We start from the raw sequence: 16614 nt of genomic DNA, 5'->3' as shown, positions 1-16614 counted from the left end.
GTGGAGTGTCAATGATCATGAGAACAGTGAGGGATCATCCCAGAACTACACGTGAGGATCTTGTCAATGATCTCCAGGCAGCTGGGACCACAGTCACCAAGAAAACAATTGGTAACACACTACGCCGACAAGGACTGAAATCCTGCAGTGCCCGCAAGGTCCCTCTGCTCAAGAAAGCACATGTCCAGGCCTGTCTGAAGTCTGCCACTGAACATCTGCACCCAAATTAAATTTACGTCCATTTTTCCCCCACAAATAGAGCTTTCTTTCGGTGGTATTTTATCACCTCTGCGGTTTTTATTTTTTGCGCTATAAACAAAAAAAAACTGATCAAAAACTATTTTTGACTTTTGCTATTAAAAATATTTAAAAATTTAGGCCAAAATGTATTCTGCTCCGTGTCTTTGCTTAAAAAAAAAACCAAAATCCCAATACGTGTAAATTAATTGGTTTACGTGAAAGTTCTAGCGTCTACAAATGGCGGTATATACACTGGAATTTTTTTTTTCATTTTTTTTTATGCTAGTAATGGCGGCGATCAGTGACTTATAGTGGGACTGCAGCGGGCACTGGGGGGGGGGGGGACTAACTTCCACTGACATCTCCAGTGACACCAATACAATGATCAGTGCTATAAAAAAAAAGCACTGACACTGTACTAATGGCACTGGGGAGGAAGGGGTTAACATCTGGGGTGATCAAAGGGTTAACTGTGTACAAAAATTAGCACTCAAATCCTCTACCAAAAACTCAATAAAGTTACATAACATTCCTTCCCCTGAAGTACAAAAATATAAAAATAATAAGCAGACTTAAATAAATAAATAAACAAGGTATAAATGTAAAGTCCCATACACCTAAAGTCCAAAATAAAGTCCAAAATATCCAAAATCAAAAAAAATCCTTGCACGTGATTGATCAGCTGTTTACCTGGAGTTTGACGGCTCTGAACCCCAAAATCGTTCCGGGTTCATTAACCGGGTTCCCCGCCGCTCTATAGCAGAATTTTTGCTACAGAGCGGCAGGGCTGCGCAAAATCATGTGTATATATACGCAATTTTGTTTTTCCGGGTAGGGGGCGCGGGCATGCTGCCCTACCCACGCCGACATTGGGGGCTACAGCTGTCGATCACCAGGTTCCGGCCAGAGATTTGCCTCTGGCACCCAGACATCGCCGAGGAACAGTGACAGTAAACAACTCAGATCTCTCCCCTGTCAGCACCGACGTGCTGCTTTGTATTCCTCTGCGTAGCACAGCAATACAAAGCAGCCTATAAAAATAATAAGCAGACTTAAATAAATAAATAAACAAGGTATAAATGTAAAGTCCCATACACCTAAAGTCCAAAATAAAGTCCAAAATATCCAAAATCAAAAAAAAATCCTTGCACGTGATTTCCCAATAGCTCTTTTCCTCCTGAATCAAATTAGCGGTGTGCTTCAGAAGATCTTCAAATACCTCAAAGAAAAAATCTCAACATAGTATATTACCCCGATTATTAAAATAAAGTGCCACACGTGTCACATGCAGATACACAGAAGTGCCACAGCAAACGTGAAAACTCTGGACTCTAATACAGTGGAACCTCAACTTACGAGTTTAATTCGTTCCGTGGCCGAGCTCGTAACTCAAAATGCTCGCTCGTTAAATCAATTTTCCCCATAAGAAATAATGGAAACGGCCGTAATCCGTTCCAACCCTCAAAATGGCACCTCATATTTGTCATTTTTCTTGTTATTTCATAAGGAAAAAAGCTTTTTACATAACTAATATTATATAAAAACAAAATAGAAAGAAAATATGAAGATATAATAAGGTTGTATACAATTTACTTACCTTGGAGATGATTTTTGTTTTCGCTTAATTCTCATCACTCTCTTCACTTTCACTAGTTCTTGGCCTTTTTGCCACACTTTGCTCACTTCGAGCTGAAGGTCTTTTCTTAAGAAACATGTCTAAGGAAGTCTGTTTCATTCTCCCTTTGAGAATGTTTCTGAAACGACGTAGGCACGTGTCATTGAAAAGCTCTGTCGCACGACTCGTTGCAATTTTTTCAGGATGGTTCTTTTCAACAAATCCTGCCACCTTCTCCCACATTGCCAAAATATCCTTGAGGTCTTTTGTACTGATTGTCTCCGGCTCTGTCTCCTCTCCCTCCGAAGTAGCTTCAGTTAATGCTTCTGTGTGCCGTTGCTCTTGTAACTCCTTTAACTCGTCAGTCGTAAGTTCCTCGGAGTGCTCCTCAACGAGTTCCTCGATGTCTCTTTCATCCACCTCCAGACCTGTAGTCTTGCCAATGGACACGATCTCTTCCTCCACTGGCTCCTCTTCTTCCTCAATCTCAAACCCTTCAAAATCTCTTTCAGCCACATTTTCAGGCCACAGCTTCTTCCAAGCAGAGGTCAAGGTCCTTTTCGTAACCCCCTGCCAGGCAATATCGATGATTTTGAGGCCTATTGCTATGTTAAAATGCTCCTTCCAAAACTCTCGAAGGGTGAGGTTTGTGTTCTCCGTCACCTCAAAGCAACGGCGAAACAGGTGCTTGGTGTAGAGTTTCTTGAAATTTGATATTACCTGTTGGTCCATTGGCTGGAGGATAGGGGTGGTGTTTGGAGGAAGGTAGAGAACCTTCACAAAATTATACTCGTCGAGTATTTCTTCCTCGATCTGTGGTGGATGTGCAGGAGCATTGTCGAGGACGAGAAGGGCTCGCAGGGGCAGGTTGTTGTTCTTCAAATATTTCTTCACCGAAGGACCAAACACAAGGTTTACCCAGTCGATAAAGAACTGCCTGGTGACCCACGCCTTAGGGTTTGCCCTCCACATAACATGGAGTTTCTCCTTTATTATCTTGTGCGCTTTAAAGGCTCTGGGGTTCTCCGAATGGTATACGAGTAGCGGCTTTATTTTGCAGTCGCCACTCGCATTGGCACACAGAGCGAGGGTCAACCTATCCTTCATAGGTTTGTGTCCTGGCATCCTCTTCTCCTCTTCGGTGATGTATGTTCTCCTCGGCATCTTCTTCCAGAACAGCCCTGTCTCGTCACAGTTGAAGATTTGCTGGGGGATGTATCCTTCTTCCTCAACGAATTCTGCGAAAGTTTTCACGAACTCCTCTGCTGCCTTTACATCAGCACTTGCTGCCTCACCATGCCTAACAACGGAGTGAATCCCCGTCCTTTTCTTAAAATTATCAAACCAGCCCCGACTGGCTTTAAAGGATTCCTCCTCCGTTGAAGTGCCTGGGGTTTGCTGTTGTAAATCTGAAAAAATACTGCGCGCCTTCTCGCAGATTATTCCCTCGGTGACGGTATCTCCGGCAAGTTGTTTTTCCGTCAGCCACACCAACAGCAGATTCTCCATCTTCTCATGCACATCTGTACGGCGCTTTGAAATAATCTTGATACCTTTGGCTGGCTTAATTTTCTTTAGGGACTCCTTCTGCTTTAAGATGGTGCAGATCGTTGACGTTGTACGGTCGTAGTGCTTGGCCAGTTCCTTTACTCGCATGCCTTGCTCATGCTTCTTGATGATTTCAAGCTTTATTTCGAGGGACATCATCCTCCTCTTCTCGGTACTCGCACTACCACTTGCTTTCTTTGGTGCCATGGTTACAACAAAGTTAGAAGTTGGGATTTCAATCACGTGTAGACAGTGAGACAGAGAGAAAGGCCCGGAGATGGGATGCTGTGACTCGTACCCTCTGAGCTGCGCGCGCCTCGAAAATATACACTTAGAGCTGCGTGCGCCTCGAGCTCGTATCTTAAAATTCTGCTCGCGTGCTGAAGCAAAAAATCGTCCGAGCGACTGCTCGTATCTCGGAAAACTCGCACGTTAGTTCGCTCGTAGGTTGAGGTTCCACTGTGCTTCAATTAGTAACTCCACTGCACACAATATAAAGAGTGCATAATTACCCCAACATAGATACAATCAGCATAGGGTCCATAGTATAGATGAGAAAGCCTCCAAACATTGTTCTCACATCTTCTCCAACCATTTCCCATAGACCTCATGAACAGACCAGGGATCAGTATGTGTATTAAAAGATAAGCAAATTTTATTGTAGCAACTTACATTGAAATTTGATGAAAACAGCTTCCATATAGTGAAATAATCCAGAAGAAGAGACCCCCCTCCTTAGCGGTAACTCTTTTCAATCACCATACCACTCTGAAGGAGAGCCAGGCAAAAATGGAAGTATCCAGGGTTGGAACAGCCGCGTGTTCCAGAACCCAAAATGGCCACCACGGCACTTCCGGAAAACGTCAATACGTCACCACGTCACGTGCCCCGGACGCGTTTCGTCACGTGCCCCAGACGCGTTTCGTCACATCCAGACTTTTTCAACAGGGATCTCTGTTGAAAATGTCCGAATGTGACGAAACGCGTCCGGGGCACGTGACGTATTGACGTTTTCCGGAAGTGCCGTGGTGCCCGTTTTGGGTTCTGGAACACGCGGCTGTTCCAACCCTGGATACTTCCATTTTTGCCTGGCTCTCCTTCAGAGTGGTATGGCGATTGAAAAGAGTTACTGCTAAGGAGGGGGGTCTCTTCTTCTGGATTATTTCACTATATGGAAGCTGTTTTCATCAAATTTCAATGTAAGTTGCTACAATAAAATTTGCTTATCTTTTAATACACATACTGATCCCTGGTCTGTTCATGAGGTCTATGGGAAAAGGTTGGAGAAGATGTGAGAACAATGTTTGGAGGCTTTCTCATCTATACTATGGACCCTATGCTGATTGTATCTATGTTGGGGTAATTATGCACTCTTTATATTGTGTGCAGTGGAGTTACTAATTGAAGTATTACAGTCCAGAGTTTTCACGTTTGCTGTGGCACTTTTGTGTATCTGCATGTGACACGTGTGGCACTTTATTTTAATAATCGGGGTAATATACTATGTTGAGATTTTTTCTTTGAGGTATTTGAAGATCTTCTGAAGCACACCGCTAATTTGATTCAGGAGGAAAAGAGCTATTGGGAAATCACGTGCAAGGATTTTTTTTTGATTTTGGATATTTTGGACTTTATTTTGGACTTTAGGTGTATGGGACTTTACATTTATACCTTGTTTATTTATTTATTTAAGTCTGCTTATTATTTTTATAGGCTGCTTTGTATTGCTGTGCTACGCAGAGGAATACAAAGCAGCACGTCGGTGCTGACAGGGGAGAGATCTGAGTTGTTTACTGTCACTGTTCCTCGGCGATGTCTGGGTGCCAGAGGCAAATCTCTGGCCGGAACCTGGTGATCGACAGCTGTAGCCACCAATGTCGGCGTGGGTAGGGCAGCATGCCCGCGCCCCCTACCCGGAAAAACAAAATTGCGTATATATACATGATTTTGCGCAGCCCTGCAGCTCTGTAGCAAAAATTCTGCTATAGAGCGGAGGGGAACCCGGTTAATGAACCCGGAACGATTTTGGGGTTCAGAGCCGTCAAACTCCAGGTAAACAGCTGATCAAACACAGTCCTATGCTTGAATGGCTGAAGTTAGGACAGGGGAGACATTAGGGGACCCAAAGACCCCTGATGTCTCTATAAAGAGAACCTGTCACTTGCCAATCAAGGGTCTTTTGATCCCCTAATGTCTCCATAAAGAGAACCTGTCACTTTCCAATGCTATCACATATAGGCTTGTTAGCTTCCTTGTGATAGCAATAAAGTTTAAAAAAAAAGTATTAAAATATAAATAATAAAATAAATAAATTAGAATAAGAAAATTTCCAATCGACCCGTAAGAAGACCAGAATGTGCCAAAAAAGCCAGTATACATAATAAAACACAACTTCATTTATATGTTAACCCCTTCACAGCTAAGGGTAAAACAAATGTAAATGCCTAAGCACAATTTTGCAACGTTGACCTGTGTTAGTAAAACCGTACCTATCATCACAACTACTTTGTACATCCGGGTGAATTATACCTTGTTTTTTTCAGGAAAAATTGGGCTTTCATTTGGTGGTAAATGGTAATGGATATTTCCTGATTTTTATTTGTATTAATAAAGGAAAACTGGCCCAAAATAGTAAAAAAAATATTTTTTTTTATTTAGCTGCATGTTTCTTGTTACTACCATAACCTACCACCAAAGAACAACCCAAAATAAATTCTCCAGCTCTTGATGATCGCAGCAATACCATAGATGTGTATGTTATTTGTTGTTTGTACCCGGAGTACAGCCCAGAAACAATAGTGCGCATTTTATTTTTGTCTTTTTTTTTTTTACCTAAAACACACTGACACCAATTTTTTTTTTTAAATCCTGACCTTTGACCCTGACCCCGACCCAAACACTAACCTGGCACTGAATTACATCAAACCTTGATCTAGGTATTTTTTCTTTATTTTTTAATATTTATTTTTTTTTTTTACAAACATTTTTTTTTTCTTTCAATGCCAGGAGTTTGAAAGATACAATGCATCTCCCTTCTCTATTCATAGAGAGAGAAAAAAAAAAACAAGGGGGCCGGGCTGTACAGTGACAGCCAATCAGAGGCTGTCACAGCGATCATGTGACCCGGATTTAGGAGTCCCGGGTTCCCGGTCGTTAGGATGGGACCCGGGGCTCTCAGTGAGACCGCAGTCTTTGTGCTGGGAGTGCGCAGTGCGGTGCGCTCCCAGCACAAAGACAGGTACGCAAATATGCGGCCCCGCGGAAAAAAGCCCAGTTCTGTGAGGACACATATTTGTGTGACGTCGGCATCAAGGGGTTAAAATAGACAATTAAAAACCAATATTCATTGGAATCACCACGTTAGTACGTTAGTCTATGAGTCGTCGTGGATCGACGCGTTTCAGGTATCGGCTGCTTCCTCAGGATCCCTTTGCTTGTATTAGTAACTAATAAACAATCTAAATGCCGAATTTAGAAATCCTAGTAATGAAATGGAAAAGCAAGCCCGTCCCATCACCCCACGCCAATGCAAATGCATGTGTATGTAAAAGTCACAAAAGGTAATCCAAAAGATTAAAAAAAAAAGCAAAAAAAAAGGTGCAATTGATGTGATTGGTCTGATTCAGGGAGGGGTGTGTACAAGTTAAAAACACAACCTGGGGATTGTAAAAAAAATAAAAAATAAGTCCCTTGCAGTGGCGTCCCCCACACTGCAAATGTTAAATGCTTGTTATTTCTAGGGGTATCAGAAGAGGTCGGTGTTAGTTACCGAACTCCCCACTTCAGCCCGTTTCAGCGCTCTCCTCTTGCCCTTGGCGCTTTGGGATGTGGGCGGTCCCTCGGCATCATTACGTACAATGCAGGGCTATTGACCCTGCATTGTCCGTGGAGGAAGGCGAGCATGCAACCGCAACTAAGAGCCGCTTAGACAGGTGGAAGCACTGTACCGGTTGCATAGTTGAAGGAAGCCTGCTGGAACCATGAATGGTAGGTATTGCCCGTTATTCCTGTGCCCCACCTAGAGTCAATGAGTATTTAACCCTTTGTCCCAGGGATGTGATAAAAAAAATGTCTCAACTGCATAGCTTTCCACAAGGGGAGTGGAAGGTCCAACTTACTGTACCTTGGTTACACATTAAGATACATTGACGATTAAGAAAGATACTTACTGGCAGTAATCTCCGATATAGGTAGCTGGGCATTGGCAGGTGTAGTTATTCAAGCCATCTAAACAGGTTCCGCCATTCAAACACTGATGCTGCTGACAGTCGTCCACATTGGTCTCACAGTTTTTACCAGCGTACCCAAGGAAACAGTCACATCGATAACCGGCCTCCAGGTCTACACATAGGCCATGAACACAAGGCTGGGATTTGCAGTCATCGATGTTTAAATCACAGCGGGGTCCTTCCCATCCTTCCGCACATATACAGCTGAATGAATTAAAGTCATCCTGACACGTTCCACCATGGAGGCACTGAGCACCTGAGCAGACATCAGCTCCTCTACAACCCAATGTGGGTAAATCTGGGCTTTTCCTAACAAAGTGCTGAGGAAACTTCTGGTCTGCAAAGGGAATGTAAAAACCTCCTATAGAAACTTGTCCAAGGCATCCAGTGTAATTCTCGGCCAGTGCAATGGGTACTTCTTCAGTCAGGAAGCTTAGACTACCAGCACTTCCTAGCAGAGTCATAATATCGTCAAATTGTATTATCCATTGAGGAGGCACATGTGTAGAGTCCTTCATCTTTACCAAAACCCTGTGCCATAAAGCATCAGAAACCTTTTTTTCACCATTATAACTTACTTCCTCCACACTGTTTCCACTTTGTATATTGACATGCAGGTGGCCATCCTGAATGTTGATGGAAATATGGTCCAAATCTTTGGAGGCCTTGAGCAGAACAGCATTTCCATCTCTGGTTCTGAAATCCAGTGACACTGATGTGAGCTGTATATCTGATGAAATGTTGGAAGTGAAGACCACCGAGTTCTGCTCCTCAAAGGTCGCGTTGACTAGGCCTACAAATACAATGTACATTACATCAGAAGACACACAGTATAGATTGACCATTAGGGATAGAAAGGTGTAGAAATCTGCAGAAGGTATTCCAGAAGTAGTGATGAGCCAAACTGCTCTGAGTTCAGTTCAAGCGGGGTTTAGCAAATGCTAAAGAAGAATGGAGGCCGAACCCCTCTGAAACCAATGGGAGCACAGAGTTCTGTGCATTGGCATTGAATAGGCCTACAAGTACAACATTCATGACATCAGGAGACCTCAGTGTGCATCTCATACTCAGTATAGGCTGATCATTAGGGGTAGAAATCTGCAGAAGGTATTCCAAAAGTAGGGATGAGCCGAACTGCTCTGAGTTCAGTTCAAGCGGGGTTTGGAAAACGCTAAAGAAGAATGGACACCAAACCCCTCTGAAACCAATGGGAGCATTAGAGTAGAACACCACAGAGTTCTTTTCTTCAAAGGCATTGACTAGGCCTACAAATACAATGCACCTGACATCAGGAGACACAGTATAGATTGACCATTACGGGTAGAAAGGTGTACAAATCTGCAGAAGCTATTCCACAAGTAGGGATGAGCCAAACTGCCCTGAATTCAGTTCAAGTGGGGTTTGGAAAACGCTAAACAAGAATATTGGCCGAACCCCTCTGAAACCAATGGGAGCGTTAGAGTACCGAGTTCTGTTCTTCAAAGGTATTGCCTAGGCCTACAAATACAATGTACCTGACATCAGGAGACACAGTATAGATTGACCATTAGGGGTAGAAAGGTGTAGAAATCTGCAGAAGCTATTCCACAAGTAGGGATGAGCCGAACTGCCCTGAGTTCAGTTCAAGTGGGCTTTGGAAAACACTAAAGAAGAATGGACGCCAAACCCCTCTGAAACCAATGGGAGCATTGGGGTAGAAGAGCACCGAGTTATTTTCTTGAAACCAATGGGAGCGTTGGGGTAGAAGAGCACCGAATTCTGTTCTCCAAAGGCATTGACATTGGCTAGGCCTACAAATACAACAATACGCCAAACCCCTCTGAAACCAATGGGAGCATTGGGGTAGAAGAGCACCGAGTTATTTTCTGAAACCAATGGGAGCGTTGGGGTAGAAGAGCACCGAATTCTGTTCTCCAAAGGCATTGACATTGGCTAGGCCTACAAATACAACATTCATGACATCGGAAGACCTCACTTCCATATAGACTTGCCATTAGGGGTAGAAAGGTGTAGAAATCTGCAGAAGCTATTCCAAAAGGAGGAATGAGCCGAACTGCACTGAGTTCAGTTCGAGTGGGCTTTGGAAAACACTAAAGAAGAATGGACGCCAAACCCCTCTGAAACCAATGGGAGCATTGGGGTAGAAGAGCACCGAGTTATTTTCTTCAAAGGCATTGACATTGACTAGGCCTACAAATACAACATTCATTTACATCAGGAGACCTCAGACTGACCATTAGGGGTAGAAAGGTGTAGTCATCTGCAGAAGCTATTCCATTAGTACGGAAGAGCTGAACTGCCCTGAGTTTGGTTCAAAGGGGGTTTGGAAAACGTTAAAGAAATGAAGATGCTGAATCCCATTGAAATCAATGTGAGCATTGGGATAGAACATTGGGATAGAAGAGCTCGGAGTTCTGTTCTTCCAAAGGCTGCATTGACTAGGCCTACAAATACAACACACATAACATCGGGGACCTCAGAGTAGATCTCATCCACAATGTAGACCAGCCTTTCTCAACCTTTTCATCAAAGAGGAACCCTTGAAATAACTTTCCAATCACAGGGAACCTTGGCTAAAAATGATTACATCTACAACTCATGATTCATTAGTGAGATGGTCAGTGGGAAAAATAATCCAATTACAGATAGCTAAAATGACCAATGGTGAAAGTGGGGGCTCATCTCAGAGGCAGACATTTCTCTTTCCTTCATTTGGCCAGGAGCAGTGATTTTTTTTTAATAAACTAAAGCAATAAAAACACCCATTTTTTTTAATACCATGCCTGGGTGTCAGGAATGGACTCACCATTAGTGGTGGGACTCATCTGCTGTGTGGGCTGCAGTACCAGGGCTGGCCAGCGGGTGCTCTTAGCAACCAGAAGCTCACTCCTGCAGTCAGCCATCACCTGAGGCTGATTGCAGGTCTGGCCATTCCTTAAATACACCTCCTGCAGTCATTGCCTTGGTGTATGTTTCCCATGAGCCCCTGTACCTGCTTCCTGCCTGATCCTGCTTTGATCCTGACTCTGAACAAACTCCGCCTGTCCTGACCTCGGCTATTCCTGACCACTCTTCCGCTCGCTCCTGGTACCGTTTGCTACTGACCTGGCCCGCCCGACTACGTTGTGCTCCATATATATATACATCAGTTTAGGTTTGGGTTTATTTCACCTTGTTGTATGTATTTGTGTTAGTTTTGGGTTTGGTTTGTTGCACTGCATTTATGTTTGTGTTATCCTTAATAAATTATCTTGTTTACACGCTATACCTGAAGTCTGTGTTTCCCTGTGTCGGTCCACACACCTCTGGTCATTCTCGGAGCCCTGACACTGGGGGTGTGCCTTAATCTTGTCTGTGAAGAGGTGTACCTCTGTAATGTACAGAAAGCGACAAAAGAAAAAACCCAAGGGACCCAGTGAACGCGATCAATCCTGACCCTACTCTTCACTGAAGCTATATAGGGGAAGGGGTGGGGATAGTGGTAACGTCATCGACCAAATATAGCCATGGCCATTATTGGGCAGCAACATCCCAGTTATCACCACCCCTTTGGTTCCATGACTAATGATTCCTACCAATGTAAGTCAATAGTGCCGGTGACATTAGAGGTTGCTAAGGTCACAACGGGTGGTAGCACTCACAGCTTCCTTAGTAACTATTGACGGGTCAAAGTGATCATATATACAAGCCATAGATACACTGCTTCTCTATATGATGTTCAGCTCCCATCGAACAGGGGGCCAAATAGGAAAAGTCTGGGCGTTCGTCTGAACGTCCACACAACCAATGTTCTACCCAAACCTAGGTTTGGACAAAACCATTGGCCCATCCCTATCCACAAGTAATAAATAATAACATTTTACCAGCATGTATGATAGAACACAAAACCATAGTGAATGTTCCATACATGTGTATCCTCCAGGGATGTCTTGACACACGGAATCTGCTGGACACGGTCTTCGATGGCACCACACAGGCTCTTCGCACGTTGCTCCAGTGAAGTTGGCTGAACAGGTGCAGGTGAATTCATTCCAGGTCACAGCACACGTGCCATTGTTCTTGCAAGGGCTAGACTGAAAAAAAGGTAAACCTATTGAGGAATATACAACCTACATTTATAAAAAAATTATTAAAGTTTAACCACTTCCCGTCCCGCCCATGTATATAAACGGCTGGACGGGAGCAGTGCAGGAGTGGGTTGCCGTTCATAAACGTCCTATCCGCTTCCCTGGGAGTGCGCGCACAGTGATCCGGGGGCCCGCTGTGTCCTCCGATCGCTGTACGGGACCTCTGTGTGAGGTCCCGATCATGTGATCACTGATTGGCCAACCAGTGATCACATGAATAGTAGTAAGCAAGATGTCACTTCTGACATCATTGCTTACTACTAGTGAAATCTGTGAATGATCACAGAGATCACATGGTACAGGGCTATTCACAACATATATTAATTCTATATATGTGTGTGTGTATTTATATATATATATATATATTTATATATATAAAAAATAAAATATATACACTGTATGTTGAAATGCGTTTTTATATATTATAAAATATATGAAAAATATTTTTAAAAATAAATTTTCAAATATACTGTATGTCTTTAACAATACATTTAATCTACATATTTGGAATGCATTTACACATATGTAAAAATTACTTTATATGTTACAAAAAAAAAATCTGAAGAATATACTTAAAAAATATATTTTAAAAATATTTTTCCCAAATACATTGACATATATTTGAAATACTACAATTGTGGCCATATTTATATACATATATATACACTGTATGTTGAGATTTTTTTTTTATATATTACAAAATATATGAAAAGCATTTTAAAAAATACATTTTCTAATATATATATATATATATATATATATATATGCACATACACACACTGTATGTTGAGATTTTTTTTTTTTATATATTACAAAATATATGAAAAACATTTTAAAAAATACATTTTCTAATATATATATATATATATATATATATATATATATATATATATATATGCACTGTATGTTGAGTTTTTTTTTTATATATTACAAAATATATGAAAAACATTTAAAAAAATACATTTTCTAATATATATATATGTATATATATATATATATACACACACTGTATGTTGAGTTTTTTTTTTATATATTACAAAATATATGAAAAACATTTTAAAAAATACATTTTCTAATATATATATATATATATATATATACATACACTGTTGAGTTTTTTTTTTATATATTACAAAATATATGAAAAGCATTTTAAAAAATACATTTTCTAATATATATATATATATATATATACACACACACACATATATATTAATATGTATATATATATATATATATATATATTTTTTTTTTTTATTTATTTATTTATTTTTTCAAATATATTGAATACGGCCAAAATTGTAGTATTTAAAATATACGTCAATATATTTGGGAAGAATATTTTTTAAATATATTTACAGTATATTTTTCTTCCATGTGGGTAGGACCACACTCTTAGGACAAGTATTTTAGAACAAGAAAACTGAATATATTAGGTCTGCGGTGTATCAATACTCACTTTACATGTATCATCAGACACACAATCCTTTGTGACATTACTGATGGAAAGATAAGAGGAACCATCTTCGTCATCCATTGGGAATAACTCCAGATGATTGTCATTGATTCTTATATCTTGCAAACATCCTTTGAAATATCCCCCCCACTGATCAATATCCCCGCCGGGGGGCATTCCCCCAATCAGAACCGTGTCTCCTGCGACCAACGATAGTGGTGGCAGCAGGGCCAAGTCTTCCTTGCCCTTCAGGCCACCGATGGAGATGAGACCTTCTTTGACCGATATATTGATCATGTGCTTCTTGCCATTGCTAACATATTCTCTGGTGGATGCCGTTGTTTCGGACATTGCTGAAATGTGAATGTGTCCAGATTTCAGGTAAACCGTTAAGCCGCCCGTGCTGCCGTTACCGATCTGCAACAAAAGGCCGTCCGGTTTGAGAGTCCTGATGAAAGCCGACACATTGAATGAATCTCCGATGTCCTGGGTGATGGCGAAGATGGCGTAGCTTGGCACCGTCTCGTAGAAGAAAGTAGCAGATGTATATTCTATGAAAAGGTGAAATAAAACGTTTTGTTATCTTGATGAAGGAGCGATTGAAAATCATTGTTCTCAAGGAGAAATTATATTTTTTTTCATAGGCAAGAGAAGATTACAAATTTCTAGAGATACAATATGTTACGAGGTGAGAGGTGGATCTACATTTTGTCCGCTAAAGCAGAATTTTGCTCGGAAAGTGAAGATCTGCAATGTTATACGGAACATCTAGAAGCATTAAAGTGGTTGTAAACCTCTGAAATGGGAAATGAACAAAGCACATCCTCCTATAGTGTGTAATACATGAATGTAAAAACCCTTGCGGCCTTAGAACCACTTTGAGAGCAGGGATGAGTTGGATTTGGTCCCAGTTTGGTAGAACCTGTGGGAAGCGGTCACTTGATCGCATTGCTGCCTGCCAAATCAGCTGTGGCTAGGGCATTTTCCACTTCATTTTCTCATGTGACCAAATTAGGTCAATGGTGTACCCTCCCCCAAAACAAATCCCCTCTCCTAATCTTCCCCCCCAATTTCCCCTTCTAGCACAAATCCCCCCTAGTCATCTCTACTAGCCCAAATCCTCCCCTCCAAATCCCTCTTCCCTACACAAATCCACCCTCCTCGTACAAAGCCCCCTCCAAATCACCACTCTTAGCACAAGCCTCCAAATCCCAAACCACGCCCAGGGCAGCCGTCCCTCTTGAACACCCCTTGTCCCGGCCCTGGGTGGATGGATACAGGTGAAAAGAAAAGAAAAAGAGACAACCAGGAATAAGGTGGATGGATGCAGTTGAAGGGAAATGATGAGAATAGAGGGCAAGCATGGATACAGTTCGAGAGAAAAGAAGAGGATGACAAGCATTGATACAGTTGGGTGCAAAGGAGAAGAGGATGACCAGCATGGATAAAGTTGGAGGGAAAAGGAGAAGGGATGACCAGCATAGATACAGTTGGAGGGAAAAGGAGAAGGGATGACCAGCATAGATACAGTTGGACGGAAAAGGAGAAGAGGATGACAAGCATGGATACAGCTGGGAGGGAAAAGGAGAAGGATGACAAGCATGGATACAGTTGGAGGGAAAAGGAGAAGAGGATGACCAGCATGGATACAGTTGGAGGGAAAAGGAGAAGAGGATGACCAGCATGGATACAGTTGGGGGGGAGAAAAGGTGAAGGGATGACCAGCATGGATACAGTTGGAGGGAAAAGGAGAAGAGGATGACCAGCATGGATACAGTTGGAGGGAAAAGGAGAAGAGGATGACCAGCATGGATACAGTTGGAGGGAAAAGGAGAAGAGGATGACAAGCATGGATACAGTTGGAGGGAAAAGGAGAAGAGGATGACCAGCATGGATACAATTGGGGGGGAAAAGGTGAAGGGATGACCAGCATGGATACAGTTGGGGGGGGGAAAGGTGAAGAGGATGACCAGCATGGATACAGTTGGGGGGGAAAAGGTGAAGGGATGACCAGCATGGATACAATTGGGGGGGAAAAGGAGAAGAGGATGACCAGCATGGATACAGTTGGGGGGGAAAAGGTGAAGGGATGACCAGCATGGATACAGTTGGGGGGGGGGGAGAAGGAATGACCAGCATGGATACAGTTGGGGGGGGGGGAGAAGGAATGACCAGCATGGATACAGTTGGGGGGGCGGGGGAGAAGGAATGACCAGCATGGATACAGTTGGGGGGGGGAAGAGAAGGGATGACAAGCACGGATACAGTTGGGGGGGGGGGGGAAGAGAAGGAATGACCAGCATAGATACAGTTGGGGGGGGGGGGGAGAAGGGATGACCCGCATGGATACAATTGGGGGGGTGGGAAGTAATGACCAGCATGGATACAGTTGGGGGGGGGAGAAGGAATGACCAGCATAGATACAGTTGGGGGGGGGGGAGAAGGAATGACCAGCATGGATACAGTTGGGGGGGGGGGGGGGGGAAGAGAAGGGATGACCAGCATGGATACAGTTGGGGGGGGAAGAGAAGGGATGACCAGCATGGATACAGTTGGGGGGGAAAGGAGAAGGGATGACCAGCATGGATACAGTTGGGGGGGGGGGAAGAGAAGGGATGACCAGCATGGATACAGTTGGGGGGGGGGGGAGAGAAGGGATGACCAGCATGGATACAGTTGGGGGGGAAAGGAGAAGGGATGACCAGCATGGTTACAGTTGGAGGGAAAAGGAGAAGAGGATGACCAGCAAAAAGGTGGATGGATAAAACTGAAAAGAAAAGTAGAAAAGGATAACCATGAATAAGGTGGATGGATACAGTTGGAGGGAAAAGAAGAAAAGGATAACCATGAATAAGGTAGATGGATACCGTTGACAAGAAAAGAAGAAAGGGATGACCAGGTGGATAGATACAGTCCACAAATTATGAACATGCTGTTGCCAAGGCCAAAGATACAAACAGAAGACAGATGATTCTGAAGAGGCATCCATGTAGTAAACAAGAGCTGATGGAACCTAGGGTTGGGCTCCTGATCATGTGATCTCTGTGACAGCCAATCCCAGTGATGAAATGATCAGGGAGCCCATGCAACACCTCCCAACGTTGCAATCTCTTGAACGGCCAATCCTGCCAGCTGTAAAGGGTAATAATAACAATATCAACAACTTAAAATGGTTAGACATTCCCAAGTCTTTAGGTTGTATCTGGGAATTTTTATGCCCATTGTGAGGTCAGGTATTGATGGTGGATGGGAAGTCCTGGCTCACAATCTACGTTCCAGGTCATTCCAAAGGTGTTCAGTAGAGCTGAGGTCAGGGCTCTGTGCAGGACACTTGAGTTCCTCCTCACCAAACCCAGCTGATTCTGGGCACCTAAACTCAATCTGGAGGGTTGTCTATAC

General features: G+C 42.8%; 1 protein-coding gene across 1 annotated transcript in view; it reads right to left on the bottom strand.

Moving 5' to 3' along the window:
• LOC149458701 (protein crumbs homolog 2-like) overlaps positions 1 to 16614 on the bottom strand; it is a 112218-nt gene that overhangs the window by 40085 nt on the left and 55519 nt on the right. The window contains exons 8-10 of the mRNA XM_089681830.1: positions 13219 to 13766; positions 11540 to 11705; positions 7573 to 8425 (exon numbers count right to left, since the gene is read on the bottom strand). Coding sequence (XP_089537956.1) covers positions 7573 to 8425; positions 11540 to 11705; positions 13219 to 13766 — 1567 coding nt within the window. The remainder of the gene's footprint in view (positions 1 to 7572; positions 8426 to 11539; positions 11706 to 13218; positions 13767 to 16614) is intronic.

This window comes from Staurois parvus, unplaced genomic scaffold (assembly GCF_062004578.1).
Source record: "Staurois parvus isolate SC_StPar_1 unplaced genomic scaffold, SC_StPar_1.0 ptg000281l, whole genome shotgun sequence".
NCBI lineage: Eukaryota > Metazoa > Chordata > Amphibia > Anura > Ranidae > Staurois > Staurois parvus.
The sequence above is the reverse complement of the archived record's forward strand: the minus strand, read 5'-3'. Positions and strand labels throughout refer to the sequence as shown.